Source organism: Chroicocephalus ridibundus, chromosome 5 (assembly GCF_963924245.1).
Source record: "Chroicocephalus ridibundus chromosome 5, bChrRid1.1, whole genome shotgun sequence".
Classification (NCBI taxonomy): domain Eukaryota; kingdom Metazoa; phylum Chordata; class Aves; order Charadriiformes; family Laridae; genus Chroicocephalus; species Chroicocephalus ridibundus.
In genome coordinates, this window is record NC_086288.1 from 77,367,310 (window position 1) to 77,394,672 (window position 27,363).

Genomic DNA, 27,363 nt, shown 5'->3' on the forward strand with positions numbered 1-27,363 from the left:
CCCCCCTGCCCTGGGCAGGGACACCTCCCACCAGCCCAGGTTGCTCCAAGCCCCGTCCAGCCTGGCCTTGAACCCCTCCAGGGATGGGGCAGCCACAGCTTCTCTGGGCAACCTGGGCCAGGGGCTCACCACCCTCACAGCCAAGAACTTCTTCCTAATATCTCATCTAAATCTCCCTTCTTCCAGTTTAAAACCCTTCCCCCTCGTCCTATGGCTCCACTGCCTGATAAAGAATCCCTCCCCAGCATTCCTGGAGCCCCTTTAGGGACTGGAAGGGGCTCTAAGGTCTCCCCGGAGCCTTCTCTTCTCCAGGCTGAACCCCCCCAGCTCTCTCAGCCTGTCCTCACAGCAGAGGTTCGTGTTGCCTGTGATCATTTGTGTGCCCTCCTCCGGCCCCGCTCCAACAGGTCCATGTCCTTCTCATGTTGGGAGCCCAGGGCCAGACGCAGCACTGCAGGTGGGGTCTCACCAGAGTGGAAAAGGAGATGTAAGAACAGAGTAGATGTAGAACAAGAGCTTGAGAGGGAAATCTCCTTATCAATATTTTTGTTTACATGAAACAGAATGGTGTGCGGAGTCAGAGCAGGGCATTCCATAAAGCTGAAAAGCTCCAGCAATATCATCGGGATGATACCAAATGAGCAAGAGGGTGGCTGTAAGAAACCAGAAGGACGCTGCACCCCAAAGCAGTGAGGGGCCGCTGAAGCAGCAGATAAAGCTGCCGCATTTGTTGTAAACCTTCCAGCGTTCAGGCTTTACGCGTCCGAGTTTGATACTCCCCTCCGTGGGTGGAGAAGCCGAGGGCCGGGCTGACGTCAGCCGGAGTGCAGGGATAAAGCCCAGCCACAGCTGGGGGACGAGTACAACTTCCCAAGAGGGACACGAGCTGGGCTGCCCTGGCCGGCAGGTGCTCCGCTGCCAGCACCCTGCCGCCCGGCTCCTCACCCAGACCTCAGGGGAAAGAAGAGCAGTAACCAAGAAAAACCCCTCCAGGATGCCACAAAACGTTATTCTCCAAGGACCGGCGCCCTGGGGATTCAGGCTCTCGGGAGGAATAGATTTTAACCAACCCTTAATCATAACCAGGGTATGTACTCCTTCCATTTCTTCCCTACTGATTGCATTTATTAGTTATTGCAGAGTTTTGCCCTGTACTTTTCTGGATTCGAGGGATGCAGAGGGAGCTGCGCGTAGCTGCTGGTCCCGAGGAGAGCCAGCTGAACGCTGACAGTTTTTACAACTTCTGTGGGACACATTTCTGGGATTGCCTTATTGGTCCAAGAGGCTTTAACGGCATTTCTACTTACACCTCAAAAATTGAATTTAAGTGCCTTGGCAGCAGGGAAAAAAAAAAAAAAAAAAAAAATAAAATCAATTCTGGCATGATTTCCCCAGGCATTCAGATGAGAAAATTAGTTTTGAGCCTACTAAAGGCCAGAGCCCACTTTTATCATTTTCAGGAGCAGCCTCTGGGATCACGGGGCTGGGGGGGAGGAAAAGCTGCTTGGCAGCAGCTCCTCACGCCTGGGAGTTTGTGCTTTGCAAACTCCCTGCCAACTTGACAAGATTAATCTGACTCTCATTTAATTAAGTCAGGTTCTGATGTTCTGATTATTGCCAGCAAAGGCAACAGTACCTTGTTTTACGTATGTAAAGGTTTTCATTTTCATGAAAGTTTAATCAGTGAATTATTAGAAAGTTATCCAGTCCTGAATATGAAGGAAAGAGTTCTCTGGTGTTTTCTGCCATATTTAGAAATAGAGAATTTACCTTACCCACCAATAAAGGGCAAGAATCCAAGCTTTCTTTTTTTTTCCCCATGGATTTTAAGCTATTAATTGCAATTTAAGAAACCAGTTACTGCATGAATGGAGAATATAAAACGCTGTCTGCTGCCCTGCATCTACAGGCATAGATCTACCCAAAAGACAGGACGTGTATTTTGATATTTTGCGTGTCTTGAAAATTGTGTTCGATGCACGTCAGACTAGAATTAGTCCTCCTTATGCTTTTGCTGCTTTTCAGAACCTCAGACCCACCAAGTATGTGTTCCACGAGCCTCCAAATCACCAATGCTTTTTTTTGGCCCCCCCCCCCTTTTTTTTTTTTTAAAGCCCTGCACTATGACTCAATATATGCACTATGCCTGGTATTAAATAAACGTCAAGAGCCTTGAAGGATGGAGACCACTGGTGATGCCTTGCGGTAAATGGGCTTCCAAACAGGAGCCTGTAGAAAGTTTAAGGACGATCCTTTCACGTATTATACTAGTAAAAATTAATTTCATTTAATCACTTATTCCAGATTTATATAAGCATAAAAGATTTTACTTATTTTAAACAGAAGTAAACCAGAATGCTGTTATTTGACAGTATGTAGCTTCATAACAAATATTCATAGGACATAGCAAAACTTTTGGAGGAACAGGAGACAAAAACATTGAATAAAAAAGAAAAAAAAAAGCCTCTGGATGTTTTGGGACCTTCATTGCCTTTTATGGGCCTCCAAAAGAAAAATAGTTTCCATTATCTCTAATGAAAAATATTTTAGCGGTGTCTGGATTGTATTTTCTTTGTGTTTAGATTAAGTGCAATGAAGTTTAAAACTGCAATAACAAAGGATGTTACTATAAATGTAACTTTCTAAAGAATAAACGACTTTGCAATTGACTCATACCTACCAAATGCCTCACAAGACATAAGCCATTGGTTTCTAGCATATTACAGAAAGGCTCAAAAAAAAAAATCAGACTTCAAATAGAACTACGAAATAAAATATAGATATATCAGAAAATGACACGTTTAACTTTGCTTAGCTCAAGTTCAAGAATATTAATGGTAGATTTGTTTAAAATTACTATTTTTGTTGCTGCAGCACACAGTTAGAAGAGTCCCTAAATAAGTATTCATGCAGCACCCCTTAAATAGTAATGAATATTTCAAAAGATTCATATGCCTTGCTTCTTGGGGCCTAGGTGTTCCTTTCACAGCAGATATCACCAGCAGCCCATTCACATTTAGCTTAACTGTCCTCACAAGAAAAAAGAAATTATTAGCCATTAAACCAATAAATCAAAATTATTTTAAAATACATTTTGAATAAAACAATTGGACAGGTGTTACATTTGGTTGGCTATAGTCCTCGTTCAACAAGAGAAAGCTTTTACCAGGACTTGTCAAGAGAGACAGACAACGTAAGAGATCATCATCCACCTGTCTAAAGAACAGATGTCACCTCGAAAACCCATCTGCGATTTCCCAAGCAAGGAAATTCTCTTGACTGCTTCAAGCAAATGCTAAACCCACAGATCATGGTCACTGGGAGGGTAGGAAGAGCAGGAGGGGACTAAAAATAGATATATTCAGCTTCTATTAGGGTCAGAAACAACAAATTAACTGGAAATAATGAAAACATTTCTTGAAATCCTTTGAACTTTACATAGACGAAAAGACATTACATCAATAAAACTGAACAAAACCCGAGTCTTAATGAAACTGAATAATTTCAGTTTAATCTGACCAGAAGGTACCATTTTGGGTTAAGTGTTGAGAGGAACACAATCCTAGAACTTCAGTCATATTGAATAAAGCATTACAGAAACAATTAAAACTTGCAGAGATTTGAGGGAATGGTGAAATATCATCAACTCTAGATTTAAGTTCTCTTTTAATACAAACCTTTACAGATCACAACGCAAGTATTTATATTAACTCAATTTTATATTTAGGCACCTTGTCTGCAGACGTTCATAACTCTTTTCAGAAAGCACAGAGCCTGAAATATTTATGAAGGAGCATCATGATGAGCTCACAAGTCTATTAACAGATGGTTTTCTTCAAAGTTTCATAGGAGACTTTGCCCCTCACGTGGTTACACAGTTATCTAGTCTCTGTCAACATCTGAACGCTCAACACATATCCCTGTAGCTGAGATTCCTAGGATACAGGAGCAACAGGCAGGCCACACAGACACATGCTGAAGAAAAAAAAAAACAAAAAGAATCCCAAAGCACCAGTAGAATCCACCTCACGAAGCAGGGGTGAGAAAGCAAGAAACACTGCAGTCACGATATGATTCTAAGTGTTCGCAATATACATTTAATGTATTGCAAATAAGTTCCCTAATAACGTAAGCAATACTGTTTCTTGAGATACTAACAATATCGATATGTACCCGTGATATGGTGTGGTCTTGGAGTGAAAGGATTATATGGTGTGGTCTTGGAGTGAAAGGATTATACGAGGGCAGGTAGTTCTGCACCCTAGAAGGCCCGGGCAAGTAGAACTCAGACCCATCAAGATGTTAAGGCCCAACAGACACGTCCCAGAAGCCTGGCAGTAATCAATTAAGCTAACGAGTAGGAAATACAGACTCCTGCTCCTTTCCTTCCTTGCTCCCACCGAGCAAGGATAACCTCATCCAACTATATAGTGCTATCACTGCAGCTGGTGACAACATGTCACAAAACTCCAAGGGATTGTGCATTATTACCAGCGACACAGAGCATGTTAGGTCCTACTAGTAGCACAGCTGCAGGGGAACGTACCGTGCTAGACAGACACAGGACTTTACGAGGCAGGGTCACTGTCTCAGTACGTTGCTGAGGTATGCCACAGACACAGCAGATGATTTGCTGTAATGTGCAAAAAGCATAATCTACCAAGTAACCTGTATAAGGGTTATTCAAACAAGCTCACTCTTGAGAGGGAACCAAGCTTACTCTAGAGAGGGCTGCTTTTGCCCCTTTTGGGGTATTAGAGCATCAACAGTCACACCCGAACGCTAGGACTTCTGCTGCATTTGTCATTCCACACATGTCCACGACATGCTAAGCAAAGTCAGGAGCCATTCCAGGTTGGATGGAGAAGCACGATCAAACCTCCACCCTGTCTTATTAGAATAATGTAAGTGGTCTCAGTGCAGTTCACTTACACTTGCAGCTGTTGAAGTTTGAGAAACGGACAATTTTGGAGACTCCAGAGGATTGGGGGGGTAAAAGCCTCCAGCTGGCCACAGGTACCCATTTAGAAAGTTTGCCTGACTTGATAATAGCACATGCATTGCAGAGTGTTCCAGTGAAAACAAAAATAAGTTTACACGCTGGAATGCAGAAAAAAGCCCACAAAACAAAGAAAGTTCTTTGAGCGTTCAGACCCACCTAACAGAAACGGACAGCTGGGAAAAGGAGAGAATTACTCTACTGGGATGATCTTTGCCATTGTTTCAATACTAATGCAGTGCAGCACATATCAAAAAGAATATTTCTATTTGGCTTTTATGCTGTCAGTTCCTACTGTCACCTTCAGAGGCAGTAAGTCTGACAGGTTCACCATAGCTGGGGTTCAGAGCATACTGGAAGTAGACTGGGCAATTCACTCTCTTCCTCTGCTGGAAAATTGGGAAACACCAGAATTGAAGAACGTCTCCATAGCATGTTTTCCAGTTCTCCATAACACTTAATTACTTTTACCAATTCAGATAGCACTTACTCTGGCTGTAGCAGAGCCCATAGTGAGACAGATTATCTCCAACAGCTTTTTTACTTCATACATGGCACAGATCAGAGAACTGCTCTTGTAAGTAAGACTATATTGACATTTTTGTCCTTCACGCTGGGATTCAGTTATCTAGAAACAAGCATCTAGAGTTATTTTAGATTAATCCACCCATCCCCTTTGTGCTGCTTTTTCAGATGAGCTGAATTCCAGAAGCTTCTGTGCTACATCCATCCATCCATTTCATGTTGCTGTCTTGGGCATCAAAGATCACCTAAAATGGCAACACACACCTAAGGGACCAAAATCCCACCCAGTGAGCAAAAGCCTGTTTAAGCGGTGTGGTGGTATGACAAGTTGCCTGTTTGAAAATAAAGGCCTCCAATTCTAGAATAAGCCTTAGTAGCAACTGAGGTCCACTATTATCCAAACGCAATGGGACTTAACACTAAGCACTTTAAGGAGTTCAGGGTCTGGATTAGACATGAATAAAGAGAAAAGTGTCATTTCAGTATTATTAGGATATTTACGATTACTTAGCAAGACAACATGAGAGGCCAGGCTAGCGGAAAACACACTAACTGCAGGACTTGTCCTTAAATGTGGTAAGGCCACAAGTGCCTTTCCATATTATCCAGTCAATGGCACATCACGCATGTGAACGTCAAATAGCACAATTTCTTAGCAATTCTGTTCTTCTGCTATTGCCTGGAGTTGTGAGGGGAAAACTTAACTTTTCAAGGAAATTACACAGTGGCAGCTGAGATGGAAGGTTCAAAGACAAGATACAGTAACTACAGAAATCAGAGTGGAAACTATTTAATGCAGAGCGTGAAGATAATCTCCATCTAATTTGAAGTTATGATGAATAAAGCATTTATACGGTGATCTGACAACAGAGCTACAGAGGGTCTGGCAGAATTAAGAACTCACTTTTTCTGTAAGGAATCACATAGTTGTTTACAGGCCCCCTCTCCCCAGCCAGTCAATAGAAAATAGGGAAGCACAGCGAAGTCCATTTTCTCTATCGAATTTCGGGTATGCATGGTGCTTAAACAGCTGAATTTTGTTTTTTCCAGATCACACCTGGAAGCAAGGCTTCAGCTGCCAACCTGTGCCCCGGTGATGTGATTGTAGCTATTGATGGTCTAAGCACAGAGAACATGACACATAATGATGCCCAGGAGAGAATTAAAGCAGCTGCACACCAGCTTTCTTTGAAAATAGAGAGGTATGTGTGCATACTTCTGAAAGAAGATACTACTCCACCAACTGATTATAGAAACACAGAATAGTTTAGGTTGGAAGGGACCTTAAAGGCCATCTAGTCCAACTCCCCTGCCCTGGGCAGGGACACCTCCCACCAGCCCAGGTTGCTCCAAGCCCCGTCCAGCCTGGCCTTGAACCCCTCCAGGGATGGGGCAGCCACAGCTTCTCTGGGCAACCTGGGCCAGGGGCTCACCACCCTCAGAGTGAAAAAGTTCTTCCTGACATCCAATCTAAATCTCCCCTCTTCCAGTTTGAAGCCATTACCCCTCGTCCTATCACTATATGCCCTTGTAAGAAGTCCCACTCCAGCTTTTGTATATATACACACACATGTAATACATATATATTTATATTATACAGTATAGCTATTATGTAGTGTAACTATTTCAAACAGCTTCAAGAATTTCACAAAACCTTTAAAATTATGAGCACCCAGACCTACCTCACCAACTTCAGACTAGGCGAGACTTCCCAAAACATGTCTTCACGGGCACAAGAAGAATAGTTTCCCCTCAGCCTACTCACCACATTTATTGAGCTGTGAACCATATCATCTCCTGCCTCTGCTGACTCCGCAAGCCCTATGTTTCAGGAGTCCAGAAACTTCTTGCATTCACTTTTCTCAACTAAAGCCACCAAGAGAAAGAACCTGCATCATCTCATCTCCTAACTAAGTTTGCTCAGCCTTTAATAAGCATCACCTGGTGCACTCCTCCAGCTGGCTCCAAGAATCAGACACCTCTGATTGACCTGAGGCCCTCAAGGAGGCACAGCACTTTATTACAGCTGACCACAATATTCTGTTCCAAATACGGAAGGGGTGGGGTTGGTTTTTCTTTGGAAGGAGCTTTATCTAATCACTACAGCACATACCACTGCTAAAATATTCCTGCAGTTAATTGCAAGTCCGGTTAGATGGACATATGCCATTTAGCAATTCTCTTAGGAATTAATTTTGAAAATATTTTAAATGTACTTGTGCCTATGAAATCTGCACATATTTTTAAAATACCAAAGATTTATATTTATATAAGAAAAAGTATTAGATTAATATTTAACATTAATATTCAACCATTTTAAAATTAGCTGCTGAATTTCGCATGTTTGCTATCTCTGCTTCAGTGACTGAAAGAATCACCTGTGCAACTTCTGTTTACAATTGCACGTATACTTTGTGTACCTAGATTGCACTCTTCCTACACTGAAAAGCAGGCTTTGCATGGATATTGTGGTCATAAAAAAATAAATTTATATCGATCTGGTTTAGGGTTATTACTAATATATTCACTTATCTGTGCAAAACATTCCAAGGACCCAACATTTCTTCTATCAACCATTTAAGAAAAAAAACCCTGTAAAACACTTGGTCAGGTCATGTCAGAAAGGCACTAATTTCCCTTTGCATTTGGTGACTACTAACAAAATATTTCCTGTCGTTCATAGTATACATAAGTTTTAAAAAAGCACGTACACTTTTTACATATTATCTACCTATAGTACACATATATTGTTGAAGTATTTTTATGGCAAAATATTAAAAAAGCACAGAACAAACTGCAAATTTTCAAGCTGCACTGTATTTTATAGGGACATATAAAACTCCATAGGAATTCAAGTTATTTTAATGCTGCCTGCCTTTCTTTCTAGGGCAGGAACAAAATTATGGTCCCCACAAGTTTCAGAAGATGGCAAAGCACATCCCTTCAAGATAAATTTGGAAGCTGAACCACAGGTATGAATTCTTAAAAGTTACCTAACCATTTCCATTCACCTTTTTACACTCCAAGTGGTCTCCCTTGTGGTCATTAAAGGTCTTTGAATAGCACTTCATCCATTATTGCCAGTTTACGCCAATACGAACCATCATGATTATGATACGTATGAACATCATTTTATCTGACAGAATGTTTTTGATTTTTCAGCTATAACTGAACCAAAACATTAACAACTTACAACACATTCCCATTTTTCTTTAAAACTGTACATATCTCCATAGCTTTATTATGGAAAGAAAATATCTCCTTTTATTCTGATACAGTTTAAGTTGCTTTAACTCTTAGAGATCCTTCATCATATGAAGTTTTTCAATCAGGAATACATTTCAAGTAGCAAAGCAATACACTCATCGCATCACAAGAGTCATTGTGGTGTAACGGTCAGTTAAATAGAGCCCTTAATGCTGGGTCTCTTTATTTCCAGACATTTTTATACTACACCACAGAACTGAAAGTTACAAATTTGTACAAAACACATGTACTGATCAATAAGCAAACGATTCATCGCTTCTGGCCAGCAAAGTCTGGATCCTTGTACCTGGGCAAAGCAAATCCAATCAATTGAAATCCCCCTCTCTCTTCAAACTCCCACCCACCCCCTTGTGCAAAGCTATGAGCTGAAGTCTCCATATTGTTAATTGTTAATTAGCTAGCTACTATCTACGACTAGTGCTTTATTCCTTTGTCTTTCCTCTTTAACCTACACGAATGTCTGCTGTTCTCTCAAGAGAGGGGAGGGAAGAGCATTCTGCTGCTCCTGGCCTTCCAGGATCAAAGCAAGGATGTCAAAGTATTTATTCTGTGCTATCCTAGAAAAATGCAAGTGCAGATTCCATTGCAGTAAATCCTAAGCAATAAATATTTCCACCGATTCTGTTTTCATGGAGACACTTCAAAACATGAATATGGTATTTCAGCATTCCAGTTCTCTCTCTTCTTTCCAATCTAAAAACTTGCGTTAAGTGATACAGCAAATTTCATCAGAAATAACTTACCTTCTTCAGCAGTAGGACATAGTATAGTGAAGAAACAAAGCTATTTAAAATGCATGTTTTTGTGGAGTAGCTAGGATATAGATAAAATAAATAGCAATGGAACGAATTCACTAAAAAAGCTATAGAAAAAAACACATAGGCATGTATGACAGGAGAGGAATCCCTTTGCATGAAAGCTGCATTCCTAAAAAGGATAGTTACCCAAAAATAAATCACAAGATTTCACTAAGCGCTATTCGGCAGACTATTGAAAAGCAGTCCCCATTGGGCTATCAGAAAAACTGTTTCTCCTACATTAAAAAGCCAAGCCCTTCATTCTAGCATGTCTCCCTCTTTCCTTCCTAGGAAAATCAGGAGTACTGATTATACTTAATAAATAGTAGGCCCCAGAAAAGTAGTAATGCTTGTAACCAACTATGCCAAACCATTCTAGGGATGATTTACATTTTAGATTCAATTCTTCCATCCAAGAATAGCCATCCCTCTGCTCTCCCTGGGGAAAAAAAGTATAGCTTTTTCCCTGCAATTGCTGAAATTTTAAATTAAATTTTACTGCATATTTAGTCACAACACAGGAAAGCCAGCAGTGTGTATAACCGTAGTGAAAACAGAACGTCAAAGTTTCTTTAACCTCAGATGACAAATTATTGCACAACTATAACCTGTGCTGTTTAGGTGATATTAGAGTTTCCTGAAGTCCAACAATAAATAAAGGCATCAAAGCTCAGACGAATGGAGGAAAATCCGAAAGCAGTATTCCTTCAAATGTAAAACACTTTTATCCAAAAGTATTGTGCACATTGGCTGGTGTGCAGAAACGGAAAATCATTGAGTTCTATAAAAAGCATTTCCTCCATTTATATAATAACTAGAGCTACTGAAAAGGTCATTGATGTTATAAATGTAGTCAGATTTTTTTCATTCTTGCCAGACAGACATTTTAAAGTTCACTAAGAAAGTTTCACAAAGGGAAGTCAATAGTTTTAAATACATTAAAAGCCAACTAAATAACAATAATAGATGAAGACTTACACGATCTTCTTAGTAAGTATCTAATTTCTATTTGCGAGCTAATAAATACTAGTTATAAATTAAAGTAAAACATATTTTGAATTGTTTGGAAATTTGGCCAAGTGTTTGGCCAAAGAATGCTTACTTTAGCTTCAGTGAATGAAAATTATTCTACAGGTACTTGGAGACGGTTATGTGAAAACTGATAAACAACTAAATACTGTGCCTACCTGCAGCTGTGGGACAAGGCACCTTTACACCGCAGCAAACTTTTGCATTAGGCTGAGCATCCCCAACGAGTCATTTGGAGATTGATAGAGGCAATTGTCAGAGCGCAATGAAACCTCTCGCTATTTTTTCCTCTGGGAACAGGAAACAGACAAAAATTCTAGTAAATAACTTACAGCCACCTAATTTCATTAGTCTGGAGCAACCTATAGCGTGATGGATAAATAATAGGAAATAATAGACTACTTGGAAGTATGACTAATACAATCACATCGTATTTTATATAAAAGCAATTTAGAACATAAGGTTCTCAAAGAATATAACTAGGATGAGAAATTGAAACAATCTAAATGGCAAACTATCTTCTAAAATTATTTTTTAAATTCTTTATGCTCTATTGTCAATGTAAAACAATATTATAACCTGTAATTTTTTGTCTCAATTATAATCCCTTTAATCTCATCTAAAATGAATTTGTTTGCATTCCATGAATTGTTTTTATTTGGGCTTTGCTTTTTTTGCTCCTATCTTTACCTTTGAACATTTTGTTCAGTGTAACTAGGCTTTTGGCCATGAAAGACATTATACATTCCTGGGAGATATAAATATACTATACACATAGATAAATATGAAAATCTAAAAAAACCCAAAAAACACTATTCTAAAAAGTAAGTTTATAGTCTATTACCACTTATAATCAAGTTTTGAGGACCTACCCGCTCTTCCATAACAGCGTTCAGAGATAAAGATTTTAGTTACACGGTACTTCCAAAATTTGAACATCTGTGTACCATCATAGCAATTAGCCCCGAGGAATATGGTCCATGTTGGATGCATTTCTACAGGCTTTGGGGGCGACGTTCATTCTATTCCTGATACCTGTATCAACGCAAAATGTAGTTAGCCCTGCAAAAAGGACATCGGTCAGCTAGAAAAAGAATTTAAGAAATGAAATACTGTAATTCTTTACTATTCCTGATTAGGAATTTCAACAACCTCCAGTTCTCATTTAGCTTTTGAACTAAAGGAGGACTTTTCACCGATTCAATGTGATCCAATAAACACAAGAGCTGGACTATTTTTGCTGCTGTCTGTTCTGTCACTGACATTTTATATGGATAGATGAGTTTAAAAGAAACCAGAATTTAAGTCTAACTAACTGCAAATACTTGTTTCACAATTGTTATATTGTAAACATGCTACTATGGCGCCACATGTCTTCTGTGCTGTTCATTTGTCAACAAGAAATAAAAAAGGGGATGAAATTACAATGTTCACAGTTGTTTTTGTTTGTTTTGTATCATACATGGATTTAAATCAATTTTAAATACTTTGACATTAATATCTTTCATTAAGTAGATGATCCTAAACACTAGTAGATTATTTCCATTTACTAATACATTTTGTTAATTGCAACCCAGTTCTATCAGCCAGAAACAAGGAATTGCAAGTAAAATCTTTGTGCTCATTTAGCTGATTGCTGCTTTCAATAGCCTCTTACAGTGCAATGCTGCTAAACATTTTCATTTAATAAAACTGCTTTTTACTCTTTGCATTTTCTGGTTGCACATTCTATATATCCATGACTTTTCTTTAGGTCTGTCCCTAAATATATTTCTGAAACTGTTGTTTTAAATGAAAACAAAAAAGCCAAATCACATTCAGGTTTTCATAATTATTATAAATTATTCACCAAATCTCTGAACAAAGACTTGATATTCTCTGAGAAAGCAAATAATGCTCTGAGGAATGAATAAAAATCTACGGGAGTCAAGAACTTGTCCATGCTTATCTAATCTGCTCTTATTATCTTGATTTATTCTGTGGATTTGAGTATTCAAATATCTATTTTGTTTTTTGGTAACAAGTTGCATTTGTTCTAACTCAAAACTTTTCTAGCATTCCTAAAGGCTAAGGTAATCTAAAAAAAAAGGCATTTCTGCATTAAAAAAACCCACTTTATTCAGAGTTTAATTTAGCAGAACAAGGAGACTAGTTTGTACAGCTTGCAAGACAAGTGAAAGACTACAGTTGCACCTGAATAATTTTAAAGTTGAAGATGTTGGGTGTCTCACCATCAAAAATATTTGACAGCAAATACCAGACAGTGTAAACAGTACACAGTGACTACTAAGATACAGGTTTCAACGATTTGAAATAAATCTCGTTCAGCAGTATCAGAACTTGGACTGCCTATAGGTCATATGGAGGTGCTGGAACATGTCCAGAGAAGGGCCACGAGGATGATCAGAGGCCTGGAGCACCTCTCCTACGAGGACAGACTGAGAGAGTTGGGCTTGTTCAGTCTGGAGAAAAGAAGGCTCCAAGGAGACCTTACAGTGGCCTACCAGTATCTTAAGGGGGCCTACAAGAAAGCTGGGGAGGGACTTTTTAGGCAGTCGGGTAATGGTAGGACTAGAGGGAATGGATTAAAACTAGAGATGGGACAATTCAGACTGGACGTTAAGAAGAAGTTCTTCACCAGGAGGGTGGTGAGACACTGGAACGGGTTACCCAGGGAGGTGGTGGAAGCCCCATCCCTGGAAGTTTTTAAGGCCAGGTTGGATGGGGCTCTGAGCAACCTGTCTGGTGGGAGGTGTCCCTGCCCGGGGCAGGGGGGTTGGAACTGGATGATCTTTAAGGTCCCTTCCAACCCTAACAATTCTATGATTCTATATTGCACAGTGGGATAGCAAAATAAATACAGAAATGGTCTATAGTGTTGTAGGAGTGTGATGGGTATACTGGGAATACAAAGCCAAATCAGAGAACTGGCAAAGATTTCTATGAAAATTGAAGTATAAGTGACCTGTGCTATCTTAAGCAAGTTCCAGTCTCTAAAGAAGAGACCAATTCAGATTGCAGAAACCTATTTGTTAGGAACAAAAGTTTTTTATTCCATATGGATGGAAATTCAAGTGCTCTCGCAGCACTGTCTCCAAAGAGCACTGCAGGACATCAGGACAAGGTGATGGACTACAGCAGCAAACGTTCTTCCCCCACTAGAACAGAGGCGGGGAGAAAAAAACCTCAGCAGATGACAGCACTATTTTTCCCAAATTCTGTATTTCTGTGGATTCGTGATGGACCTGAGCTGACAGGGACTCAAAGGAGACTGGACTAAATACGCACAATACAAATAAGTGGATTTTCATGCAGTCAATAGTCTTTATCATTCCTGGCCAATCACTACATTGTAGTGAATGAATTTACAATGAAGAACATTGTAAGTTATCCGAAAGGTCATCAGAGATTTTGTTTCCAGGTCTTATCCCTATGAATTCCACAACCGGACGAAATTATCTGGGCCAACAATAAACAAAATTGTATTCCAGAAATAAGCACTGATTCCAATTTACCCGTTTCTGGGTTTGACTTATTTATGATGATTTCCCATTATCTGTAATTTATACAGCATCACAATTTCTGACACACGGGTATGCTTCAAAGTACGGAATAAGGTCCAAAGAATGTCCTCAATCTGATGTATATCCAAGACTATTTCAGTTAAAAGAAATGTTGAAAATTATGGGTTTTCTAGGCAAGACTTTTACAATAAAATCTTCATACTTTCGCGAGTCCCTCCGTCTCTACGTGACAAAAAAGCAGAAGCCAGAGGTTAGCACTAAAGCAAAGCAATTAAGCTAACTATATATGGAATGTTTCTAAAAGAAGAACGTAAACAGTGCAAAATCTAGAGAAGAATACAACAGGTTACTACAACATTCATCCCTCCTATTTCTTCTTAAAGTTGCACACTATTTACAAACGCGGAATGCCTTCTGTTTGCTCTGAGGCAGGAAAATAATGGTCTCTGAATGTGTCTGGCTTAAGTAGCGTGTAGAAAATTCATGGAAAAATATAGTATGCTTGCACCAGTTAAAAAAAAAATAATAATAACAAAGACGCAAAAGTAAAAAATGCAGAGATTAACAATACTGATGTTGTCAGTTTGACCCATTACTAGCTTTGGTGTGCATTGTAGCTTTGTGTATTTTGTCTGCCTATCACGTACAGGAATTCAAGCCTATTGGTACAGCTCACAACAGAAGGGCCCAGCCTTTTGTTGCAGCAGCAAATATTGATGACAAAAGACAGGTAGTGAGCTCCTCCTATAATTCTCCCATTGGGCTGTATTCATCTGGCAATATTCAAGACGCGCTTCACGGACAACTGAGGGGTCTCATTCCTAATTCATCGCAAAAGTGAGTACTGGTATTTATTATAATACGTGGTCAGTTGTGGTATATCACTATCTGTTCTGTTTTCAACTAAAAAGTCCAGCTCTTGCTGTTTTGTTTTTTTTTTCTGATAATCAGGAGTTTGTTGATTATCCAAAAAAAAAAAAAAAAATGGTGATAAACGAAGGAATTCTTTTCCAACACAGAAAACTACCTATTCAGCTCTGTAGTAGCAATGCTGCAGGTAGCTAAACTTTGCCCTCGCTGACGAGCTGCAACACTACCTACCGTCCCTCCCTCTTGTAACTGCATTTTACTCGGATATTTCTGAACACTGAAGTGGTTGTATTTTGGGTGCCAGGAACGTACAAACTAAACACGGTTACTTCATGGTGATGATTTTAAAACTTTGTTAGCTACTTTTCGATTAGAAATAAGCATTTGTAGGCAAAAGAAAGTTATTTTAACCCTCTTTTCTTTACAGGATGTGAACTACTTTGAACACAAGCATAATATTCGGCCCAAACCTTTCATAGTCTCAGGCCGAAGCAGGTTAAAAAACTCTGAGTGCTGTGCTGGGTTTGGATGCATGGTGTTATTTTTTAACGGATACTCACCATTGACATTAATAAAGCCTACTGATGCATTTGAAATTTACTTACAGTAGTATATAGCCTAACACTGAAATTTTTAAAAAAAATGAAATGGTTGACTTACAGAGATCAAGCTTGACATTCAGATTTCTATTTCCAAAAGAAAGCAGGTCCACACTCCCACCTCAGATATACTGATATGAGTCTGAAGTAACTGTATTGATGAACCTGATTCAGTTTACAGCGTAGCAGCAGATACTCTATACCTATAAATGTATGGCACACTGCAATCCTTCTGTCCAAATACAAATACATGTAATTTGTTACCTTGCTAGATAAAAGATAGCTAGTTATATAACTTGTCATCTAGGCCATTCAGAGATTTTACGTTTGCTTTTCAGCAGACGTCTCTTCAGAAGGCAACCTAATGCAGAGCTACAATAGAACTATCCGATGCCACAGGCATGTAAAGCCCTAAAATGCAAAGAAGCTTATATATTTACGCCCATCATTTTAGCATAATATTCCTGTATCATAACTGGGGATGAAATGCCTCACTCACTATTATTTCCATTATTGAAAATAATGGAAAAAACAATACAAACTCTGTGGCTAAAAACGCAAGGAAGCTCAAAAGTGCCTGAGTGTTGCAACGTATTGCTACCCTTTATCCTTTCTAGCAGGAGCAGTTTTTACCCATGGATTTAGTGTTCCACATTTCATTCTGAAAGTCTAAAATGCCTGCATTTCAATTATACTAATTTAAGTCTATTCTGAACCAGAAAAACAGGGTGCTAATTGATTCCTGTGTACAAAGGACAATCTCATAGAGATTATCAGTTTTGTGCGATGCGTTAAATTTATCAACTACCTGAGTGATAAATAGCAGACTGTAGAAGATGGACAGGCTGCCGTCCTTTTGTGAACAACTAGCCACGTAGAACACCGCTGCAGTGGAAAAAGGTGCCCGTCTCTCCTTGCAGTCTGATGCTGACCCAGGATAAAGGACCAAGCAGTCCTTAGCAAGCATGCATGGCCTCTAACCGTAGGCACCACTCGCATGCTGTACCTAATCTGACTTTTGGACCACCAGGGACCAATTACAGGCACCTAATAGGATCTAAGGAGATTCAAAACATAGAATAGAATCATAGAATAGTTTGGGTTGGAAGGACCTTTAAAGGTCTTCTAGTCCAACCACCCTGCCATGAGCAGGAACACCTACAACTAGATCAGGTTGCTCAGAGCCCCGTCCAGCCTGACCTTGAATGTTTCCAGGGATGGGGCATCTACCACCTCGCTGGGCAACCTGGGCCAGGGTTTCACGACCCTCACAGTAAAGAATTTCTTCCTTATATCTAGTCTAAATCTTCCCTCTTTTACTTTAAAGCTATTACCCCTTGTCCTGCCGCAACAGGGCCTGCTAAAAACTTTGTCCCCATTTTTCCTGGAGCACCTTGAGGGACTGGAAGGGGCTCTAAGGTCTCCCCGGAGCCTTCTCTTCTCCAGGCTGAACCCCCCCAGCTCTCTCAGCCTGTCCTCCCAGCAGAGGGGCTCCAGCCCTCCCAGCATCTCCATGGCCTCCTCTGGCCCCGCTCCAGCAGCTCCGTGTCCTTCTGCTGTTGGTGCCCCAGAGCTGGAGGCAGCACTGCAGGGGGGTCTCCCCAGAGCGGAGCAGAGGGGCAGAATCCCCCCCTCGCCCTGCTGCCCACGCTGCTGGGGATGCAGCCCAGGCTGCGGGGGGTCTCTGGGCTGTGAGCGCACGTTGCCGGCTCACGTCCAGCTTTTCACCCCCCAGCACCCCCAAGTCCTTCTCGGCAGGGCTGCTCTCCATCCCTCCATCCCCAGCCTGTGCTGATACCGGGGGTTGTCCCGACCCAGGGGCAGGACCCTGCACTTGGCCTTGCTGAACCTCATGAGGTTCACACAGGCCCACTTCAAATGAGTGTATCAAGAGCTTAACCTCCTAATTCAGAAATGTCAATTAAACAATTTTTTTTTCCATGAAAATATTGAAGTAAATGGCCATTTTCCAGCATGTCAGATGGGGAAAAAAATCTGCAAAAATTAACGTGAGAGCTATGCAACAAGTTTCAGAACTTTAGTTGGCCAAGGTCTGTCAGGTGTTTTAGCACTGGGGAAGCCCAGATTTACAAACTGCAGAATCTCTGTTGCAGAGTGTTACATCCACAAAACCTTGGTTGTCACAGTGTTTGTCTGCTCCTTTTTCAACAGTCTGGCTCGATATATGTCCTCTGCTAAACACAGCAAAAGCCAAACCGCCACCCTGACTGTAAATACCCCTTTATGACAGACAGCTGAGGCTAAATAGGACTTCAACTAAAAGAAGAGCTGATGCTGGACTGTGGGGCTGAGCTAACAGGTTGGACATTAGCCACAGATTTGGACTTTAACTGGAAATTTTATTTAATATATATTTTTTTTTATACTTATAATTTATTCTGTTTTAACATTACTTTGGCTGCTCCTACGAAGACTTGTGCTTTTTCCAGCCCTTTCCTGCTACTTTCTATTTATTAACACTCTCAGCACTGACAAAACTTATTCTGCTGCAGGATCTCAAGGTGGTCTTGATTCTTCTAAAACAAAAGACTGTAAATTTGTAAGTTGCTCCTGTGTGACTTTTTTGGCTGGCTCATGCTAGGCGGTGATGCGGAACTGTACTTTTGCTTTAAGGCTTGCCTACCTTTTCTGGAATTTCTTTTCTCTCGATATGCCTTCGATGGTGGAGTACATATTTCCTTTCACAGTTTTGAGAAAGTGGTCCTACACAAATTCCCTTCTGAATCAAAGGGAGAATTTTGGGTCGTCTTCTCCACCCAAGAGTAGCTACTGAGCAGAATACTGTACTATCAAACTGGGAAATAAGAGTATTTTCCCAGGTTTACAGAGAATTATTCAGTTGGGAAAGACCTACCCACAACCCAGATATGCAGTTTGGAGAAAAGATTAAGCATTTATCATCTCAGAGCTCTGAATACCATAAAACTGGTAACCAGCGACTGTGGAACGCCTGGGTTATGTGCCGTTACACAGCAACAGCAAAGAAATAGCCCAGAACAAAGAAAAGCCTCTGAGGCGCTACGGGGAAAAGACTGAAGTGTTCAAAATAGTGACACTGAAAAAGACTTTGGGCTTAACGTTCACATTATTTTACTAATCCTTTTCCAGAGATGTCAAATTGGTGTGCAGTAACTTTACTTCAGTCATGTCGAGCAACGTCAATATTTCTAAAAAACTGTACATCTTTTTATTATATATAAATTACATATAAAATTCACTTCAAAAGCACTGAAATTAATTCTCTGAATACATATCCATTGTTCTTGTGAAGGACCACTTTACATTCTATCAGAAACACTGTAATTTAGAAACGCAAAAGTATGCCTGGCTATTTTAGTGTCTTTTCTTCTTTGAAATGTTCAACAAATATTAAATATATATATTTTTTTAAACTATTTTTAAAAGATTTGTAAATATCTTATTGTAGAATTTAAGGAAATCTAGGAAACGTCACGTTCATTATTTTACACTACTTTACAGTAGTCTCTTCCACTGCGGACTAAGACCATTGTAAGGTACAGGACTGGAATGATGTGTCTCAGATTCCAGTACTGCAGGTGTTTATTCTGTCCCTGACACGGACAACTCACGTAACCTTTGTATACTACCCTTTTGTAAATGTTAAGAATTACTCACCCAGAACAAAGAATTTTAGGGAGGCTTAATTAATACACAATAAAATCTAGCATCAAAAATGTAAAGTAATATTATGTTCTGAATTATTCAATCTATCAAAGAATTTTTACTGTCTTTAAACAAAATGTATGCCAGAGTTTTAAGGACTGCTTTTTTTGATAGGACAAGAGGAAACAGCCTCAAGTTGCACCAGGGGAGGTTTAGATTGGATATTAGCAAAAATTTCACCAAAAGGGTTGTCAAGCATCGGAACAGGCCGCCCAGGGAAGTGGTGGAGTCACCATCCCTGGAGGTATTGAAAAGACGCGTAGACATGACGCTGAGGGACATGGGTTAGTGGTGGCCTTGGCAGTGCCATGTTAATGGTTGGACTCTATGATCTTAAAGGTCTCTTCCAACCTAGATGATTCTATTTGTAACTGGCATTGATACATTTTATAGGAAAATACTTTCCAATGAATACACATACTTTTGCTTTTCTCCATTTTCTATACTTTTGCTTTTCTGTATCTGTTCTCTTTACGCTTTTCAGCCCTGTTAACCCCACCGTATTCCTGTACTTTTGTCTTTATTCTCTATAATGCGGTACGCATTGCACCCTCTTCCGTAACCTGGCTATTAACACAGTGGATGCAGCACTCCTTCGGGGATAGACTGTGGCAGCGGCCGCAGTACCCCCTCTTCCATTAGCACGGTCAGCTCCATCTGCCCCACCGAGCTGAAAGCCGTGTCTAAGATGGCCCCGAACATTCCCTTGGAGATGGAGCTTCCCGGTGTCAAGATCGTGCACGCTCAGTTTAACACCCCCATGCAGTTGTACTCAGATGACAATATCATGGAAACACTGCAAGGCCAAGTTTCTACAGCTCTGGGGGAAACACCCGTAATAAGGTAATTGGAGCAGTATCTTTGGTATTTATGAATACGCTCGTTTAGAAGATACCAAAAATCATGAGCTTTAATAATACCAAACCATTTCTACGAAAATGGGTAAAAGGGTTAGAGGGAACTTAAGTCATTTAAAGCCATTCAATATTTTCATTAAAATATTAGTAATTTACCATTTTTAACCCAAAATATTAAAGGAGTCTTTCAGAATGTACAAATAAATATTTCATAGGAAATAATCTTGTATTTGTAGCTAGTAAATAAAAACCGATGATGCTACCTCGACTATTAGCTGACTGACCACTCCAAATCAAGATTCTGATTCCCTCCAAAATTCAAAACTATTTATTATTATTATTCACTCTCTACAACTACTTGAAAGGACACTGTAGAGAGGTTGGTGCTGGTTTCTTCTCACAGGTAATTAGCGATAGAACAAGAGGGAATGGGTTCAAGCTGCAGCAGGGTAGGTTTAGGCTGGACATTAGGAAAAAATTCTTCCCAGAAAGAGTGGTCAGACACTGGAATAGGCTGCCCAGGGAGGTGGTGGAGTCACCATCCCTGGATGTGTTTAAGACTCGTTTAGATGTGGTGTTAGGGGATATGGTGTAGGGGAGAACTTTGTAGAGTGGAGTTGATGGTTGGACTCGATGATCCCAAGGGTCTTTTCCAACCTAAATGATTCTATGATTCTATTATTTAATAACCATTTAATAACCAATTAATAATTAATAAAATATTATTAACTCAAATTAATTTCAACTGTTGAAATTCAGGTTATGCATATTAGGAATACTGTAGATGTTTATAATGTTCTAGATATTTAAATCCCATTCAGGACAACTCATTCAGCACAACTAGCTCTTGTTCAAGAAGAGCCAAAATTTATTTTCTAGCCCTATTAATCCATCTCCAATTTATGAATTTTATCCATAGCAATGACTAAAAGTCAGGTAGGTAGGTATCTGGATAACAATGTTGATTAAACAAAAAAAAATTTTAAAGCACCAGGCATTATTTTCAAGGGACAATTCATCATTATTTATCTTTATCTTTACTTTTGCAGAATAGTAACTTATTTTTCTGTTTTACAACAGTATTTAAGTTAATAAGTCATAATATATATGGTTTAAACTAAAGCTAATTACTAATATTTTAAATAAGCAATAATCACTGGCACCAACAAGTCTTCTTCAGCACCTTGCAGAATTGGGCTATTACTAACCATAAAAATTACATTTATATAGAAGTGTTTAAGTTCACACTATTTGAGGAATATAAAACTATAGTTCATGAAAAGTGATGTTACTCTACTGCACGGACATTTATCCTCAGTCACAACAATTAGAGAATAACAGAATAAAAGAAAAATTTCCTTTTTCTTTATTCTGAAATCATGGATTAAGCCCAGAGTAATCAGATTTCACAAATGCCTGTGTCATTCCCAGTTTGAGAACGGACTCCCTACGCGGGTTTGAAATGTCTTTTGTTGCGGGCTTGGTTTTCACTGTGTATGCATTGAGAAATGTCATCTCACACCGTTGTGCCTGGGGGTTTTTTGCCTTCTGTATGTAACTGTATTATCACTTGTTTGATACTTAGAACTACTTTAGTAAAGAGGAGAGAATGAGGGGTTTAATTAGCCATTGGTGAGAACTGTAAAAACCAAGCTCCTCCTATACATTAAAAGCTTGTTGCAAGCTTCACCAGCTTAAAGAGAGCTCGAAGAAATCGGAAGATGCAAACATTTAACATAAGCTACAGGGCTCACTGCCCCACTGCGGCTGCTCTCACTGTGCCATTCAACAGCTTAGATGCTACCCTGGGAACCAAACCAAACAAAGCAAACCCAGCCTACTTCCGGGGGGAATTAGTTGCTTATTTCCAGTGGAAACTTACCTAAGGTTCGATGGACAGTAGGAGGCCAGTGGCAACAGGAAACTTAAACTGGACATTTACGTATATATCAGTGAAATAACAGACTTCATTGAAGTAAATCTGGATGTTTCTAATTAGTCCCAGTAGCAGTTTGAAATTTACAGATGCCACACATTCAGCCTAATTCCTGCCCCTGAATATAGTCATCCACTCTTCCTCTCAACTACTTCGAATGTTAGTGATCATGATCAATTTAAAACATTCGGCACAGTTTAAAATACCATGAAATATTCTTGTAAAATTTTTGGCTCACCTGTCATTGGAAATTCAACCATCAAGTGCTGCTTAGACAATACTTTACTTTGCATTTTTACCATAAAAGTGGCATTACAGAAGTTAAGCCATGTCCCATTCTAATTAAATTTAAAAATTGAATTTCCATTCTTAAGTGTTCATGTTACAATACTTCCTATTGTGCAATACCTAATTCATTCTTTTTTTTTCATCTCCATAAGTTAAATAAGTAACAATTATCTTAGCCAAATAATCACTACATTAACTAGTCCTTGAACCAACTTGTGAAAACAAGAACACCTTCATATCGTGCTACTCTCCCAAAAAATTTGTTTGCTTAGGTTTCGGCTGACCTTATGTAAAGATAGAGTTGTGATTTTAACAACACTCTTGAGGCCATATGCTGCGAAAATGGAACTTCTGGGTACCACACCAGGGAGCAGCCGGTAATACAGCAGTTGATTCCAGGAATGCAACTGCTTTGAGGTTGAACACAGGTGCCAGATGATTTCCAAATGCCGTTAGAGCCAGAACAGTAATTATGGAAATACTTTCATGAGTTTGTAGATTTATTTTTGTAACAATTGCGCAGATCTGTTTTTCAGCACATTTTAGATCTACATAAAGCAGTTTAGATCACTACATAAAGCAATGCTACCTGGAAGACAGAGTCTTTCAGTAGCTGTAAAAACACATTGTCTTTACGTTGGTTTCCTGAATCATATTCTGTGCCTGGTGGGGCTATTGCTTTAAAGTCACGTTTGTTAAACTGCTTTACCTGCTTTTCCTCCCTGTGCTGCAGTGACCCCTCTCCCAACTCGGTGCCTCAGTCCGACGTCTACAGGATGCTGCACACCAACCAGGAGGAGCCCAGCCAACCTCGCCAGTCTGGTTCCTTTAAGGTGCTCCAGAATTTAGTCTCCGAGGAAGGTGGTTAATAATGACATATTTTACCTGTTCAAAGCATTTTGAGATGTTTGTGGGAAGGGGGAATCTGAGAAGAAAATAAGAGAGATCAGAGCTATGAGAATTTCTGAAATCTTAGAGATAGCACACCAGCCCCCTAACATTTTCCCCCCTCACTTTTCTAGCTAGCTTTTCTTTTATTCCTGTGTGAATAAATTGGGGGTGTTAGAACACATTTTCCAGAATGTCTTCTCAGACTTTCATTAATTTGGATCATTAAGGTACAAAGTTGACTTTAACTGAATGACAAAAAGTTTTATGCAAGAGAAATTTTGGGACGAGCTGCATATACTCATGCCACCAAGAAAGAAAATACTCTCTTCCACTTCCAGGAAAAGAGAAACTTAAACCCACTCCTAAAATAAGTTTCACACATTCCCTCTTCATTCTAAATAAAAACAGAAGAGGACAATATAATTTATAGTTATATTTCCATCAAATGAAGAAGTTTTGAAAAATAACATTACTACAGGCTGCAAGTTTGTTATACTTATTGTAAGTGTAAAACACAACCAAAATTAACCTAAAAGGTAAATAATTAAAATTTTATTTTTTATATCTCCATATGTACCAGAGAAGGGATAAATACATGTAATTGTTTATATATAATATTGTGGGATTTTGCTTGGCATTTTTTTGTATTTTGCTTTAATTTTGTATTCATATCATGTTACTAATCTTTTCAAATCTGTTCTATGGTTAGTCATATAAATAAGAAGCTTTCTAACAACAGGTCTGGAGTATGTTTGTTGCTATGTTAAAGCCAAATCCCCCTTCCTCTCCTGCTATACCCAAGACCTACTATCATATAATTAGATGATGTCTATGACACTATACATATAATCACTTTTGTACTTGGTTTTTTGGCTACAGCTAGAGAATATTTTTTCCTAATTCCAAAGAGGTGGAATCTGGCCCACTAAACTCGTACTGAGAAACTTTGTTGTTTGTTGATACAAGTGAAAGCCTGTAAATACACGCAGAAGTGTATTTACAGGAGAAGTACTTAACTGCATCAGCGGCTTTTATATCAGCCTGTACATAACAGGATTGGTTTTGTTCTCAGATGGACGCCCCGCGGGTACAAGAAGTGTGAAAGCGCCTGTGACAAAGATACCTAGTGCTGTGCCTGGCGTCCAAAAAGTGCCACTGTGCGACAAGTGTGGGAATGGGATTCTGTAAGTTGTTTCTTAGTTTTAGAAATCCGTAGTTCAAGCATGTGTCCGCAAACACTGCGGCAGACTACAGCAATGTTTTCCAAGTGATGGTCCTCGTCTCCCTCTGCACTAGTAGAGAAATTACTCTACTAGAGAACAGAGATACAACGACAATGTTCCCCAATAGCGGACACTTTTAAGATGCAGCTGGACAGGCTGCTGGGCCAGCTTGCCTAAACTGTGCTTTTGCCTAGAAAGTTTGGACGAGATGACCCTTGAGGTCTCTTCCGACCTGGGATTCTATGATTATAAAACATATTCTTCTAAATCCCAAGTTATTAACCTGTACCTTAGACACTTTCAATACAGATGATTTCAGTTTTGACAACGTACCATCAAGGCTCTAATTAAGATTTCTCAGGACCTTTTTGCAAGTCAACCATTAACACGTAGATAATGAAACCAGCAGTTACCTGTGCTGCATTGTCTCAGGCTCTGAATTCTTAAAAGTTTCACGGCAGTGTAAAGCATCCTTCTCCCAACGCAGCGGGAGCATCCAGAAAGCTCTGCGGGCCTACTTTAAAACGACCAGGTTTCTGTCTGAATGACATCACTAACTTCAGCAAAAAATACAGGTAACGATGAGCTCAGAGAAAACAGACACTGAGGAAAAGAAACGTGGGGGTTTTAAACTCATTTTGTCACCATGTTGATAGGTTATACTGTACTTTCTGTGTTGTAACCAAACTAACGTGTTTCTGGAAAATTTAGTTTCCCAAGGAACTATTGTGATCAACTCCACGGCATTTTATATCACTTACTCAAACTCAGCTTCCAGCCTTAAATTATATAGTAGTTGGCAAAACCACCGGATGAACAACCTAAAAGCCTTAAGATAAATACATGGAACTTACTTTGTGTCATACTGAAGTTTCTTCTCACTTTAATATGAATTAATTGTGCTTTTTTCTTTCCATTATTTCCACATAGAGGAACAGTGGTGAAGGCACGTGACAAATACCGGCACCCAGAATGTTTCGTGTGCTCTGACTGCAACCTCAACCTGAAACAAAAAGGCTACTTCTTTGTGGAGGGCCAGCTATACTGTGAAGCTCACGCCCGAGCTCGCATGAGGCCACCGGAGGGATATGAAGCAGTTACTGTTTACCCAAAATGCTAGTCTTACCTTAAGACACAAATCCATGCATGCACACAAAAAGCCATTAAGCAGCGTAGAACTGCAGTACAAGCATCAGGACTTCTGCCTGGTTCCAAAATAGCAGCTTTTAAACCTTTTCTTGTGGGGTTCTGAGGAAGGTGGAAGTCCCTATTCACCAGTAGTAGCATATTACACCAGTAAAATTCTGCTAATATATTATCTTTGAAGTTGCCAATATAACTCAATGAAGTATAAACTAAAACAGCTGTACTGGAATAAAAAAAAAGAGTGAAACAGCTGAGGTATTATATGATTACTACAGCATATACGTAAGTGCTGTAATCAAGACATTATTTTTAACATAAATTAAGTATCACCAAAGCCATCAAAGTGTTACAGGCTGGGCCCTAACAAAGGTAGAAACTTGACAGATCGTTAGAAAAGCAGCTATTTTACATGGATAGCACAAAACAAGCTGTTGTTCATGTCTGCTTCCATCATCTATTATTCAACTACCATTACTGTATGCCAAAAATAGATTTTGCTTACTTTGCTTTGAATTTGGGGTTATATTGACTGAATTTTCTGATGCAGCAACTGTGATAAGAAAAATATCAACCCGTACGATAAATATACAACGGTATAATAAAGACGATTTAGTAAGAAGTACAATAGAAGTTCTACATTGTTTTAATGATTTGCAATGAAATGAGCTTTCACATCACTCAGCAGGAAATTGTGCTAAGGCACGCACACACACACATTCTCTCTTGGAAATAAACCAACTCACTGCAAACTGAGAACGGAAGTAAATTTAAAAACCTTTCTGCAGAAAATGGCACTGGGTTGTTTGGCAATTCACATAATAGAAATAATGGGAAAATATCACCCTAATATCTTTATTGCTGGTAAATTAAAACTTGGACAACTATAAAGAATAAACGGTAATAAAAATATGCAAAGGAAAGATTTTTATTAAAAGCCTGGTGAAGTCCTAAGGAAAAAAAAGGCTGAAAAAATACAGTTTTTAAATCAATTTCTGAAATGTTTTAAAGGCTACATTGCTTTCAGGTAGGTGGCAGCTACATAGACACACCTGACTTACAAACCCAACCTTAGCATTTTCAAAAAAATCTCAACACATTCATACATGATTTATTAGGGTACTTTAAACCCACTTTAAAGGAGAAAAATCTACAAAATTTTATACCAAGTCTACAAGACTAGTAGAAATTAACAACTTGGTGGCAATCAATCTTATATACTTTTCCCATTCTACAATATAAGATGGTTAAAATGGAAGAAGACTATGAAATCAAAATAAGAAGCTATACATTTAGATTTATTTAAAAAATTCAGATGAGTCCCAAAGCTTTAAATACAATGTGCACATATTCAAAGACTTTTCAAAATGTCTTAAAGTATTATTTCAGAATTTAAATATTTTAAAAATGTGCGTGTCATTGCATTTATAATTTATGGCTGCATATCAAAAGCAGACATAAAAAAAAGCGTTGCACCCTTTTAAAGGTTAATTCCTGAATATTTTTGGGCACAAACCATAATTCTGCTCCTCGTGTATCATGGAGGCTATGTGTAGCATTTATATTTTTCCACTGATAAAGCCCATAAAATAAACCTGAAAATCCTTTTTGAAGTGAGAGTGCACATAATGTCTATTTAAAATATTTGCTTAATGTTCATTTCTTTGTGGAATAACTGAAGGTAAAAATAAATCTACTACATTAGATAAA

General features: G+C 39.2%; 1 protein-coding gene across 3 annotated transcripts; it reads left to right on the forward strand.

Moving 5' to 3' along the window:
- Positions 1-849: 849 nt before the first annotated feature.
- Positions 850-27,363, forward strand: PDLIM3 (PDZ and LIM domain 3). Of its 3 annotated transcripts, XM_063335342.1 has the most exons (8): positions 851-1,087; positions 6,575-6,726; positions 8,412-8,496; positions 15,439-15,506; positions 19,895-20,158; positions 23,130-23,257; positions 24,360-24,471; positions 25,441-27,363. In XM_063335342.1, exons 1-8 carry the CDS (start codon positions 995-997, stop codon positions 25,628-25,630), a joined length of 1,092 nt encoding a protein of 363 aa, XP_063191412.1. In that variant the 5' UTR covers positions 851-994; the 3' UTR covers positions 25,631-27,363. The 3 variants fall into 3 exon arrangements, with proteins under 3 accessions (XP_063191413.1, XP_063191414.1, XP_063191412.1); XM_063335343.1 differs by lacking the exons at positions 15,439-15,506; positions 19,895-20,158 and adding an exon at positions 14,791-14,978 and having other exon boundaries at positions 850-1,087; XM_063335344.1 differs by lacking the exon at positions 19,895-20,158 and having other exon boundaries at positions 850-1,087.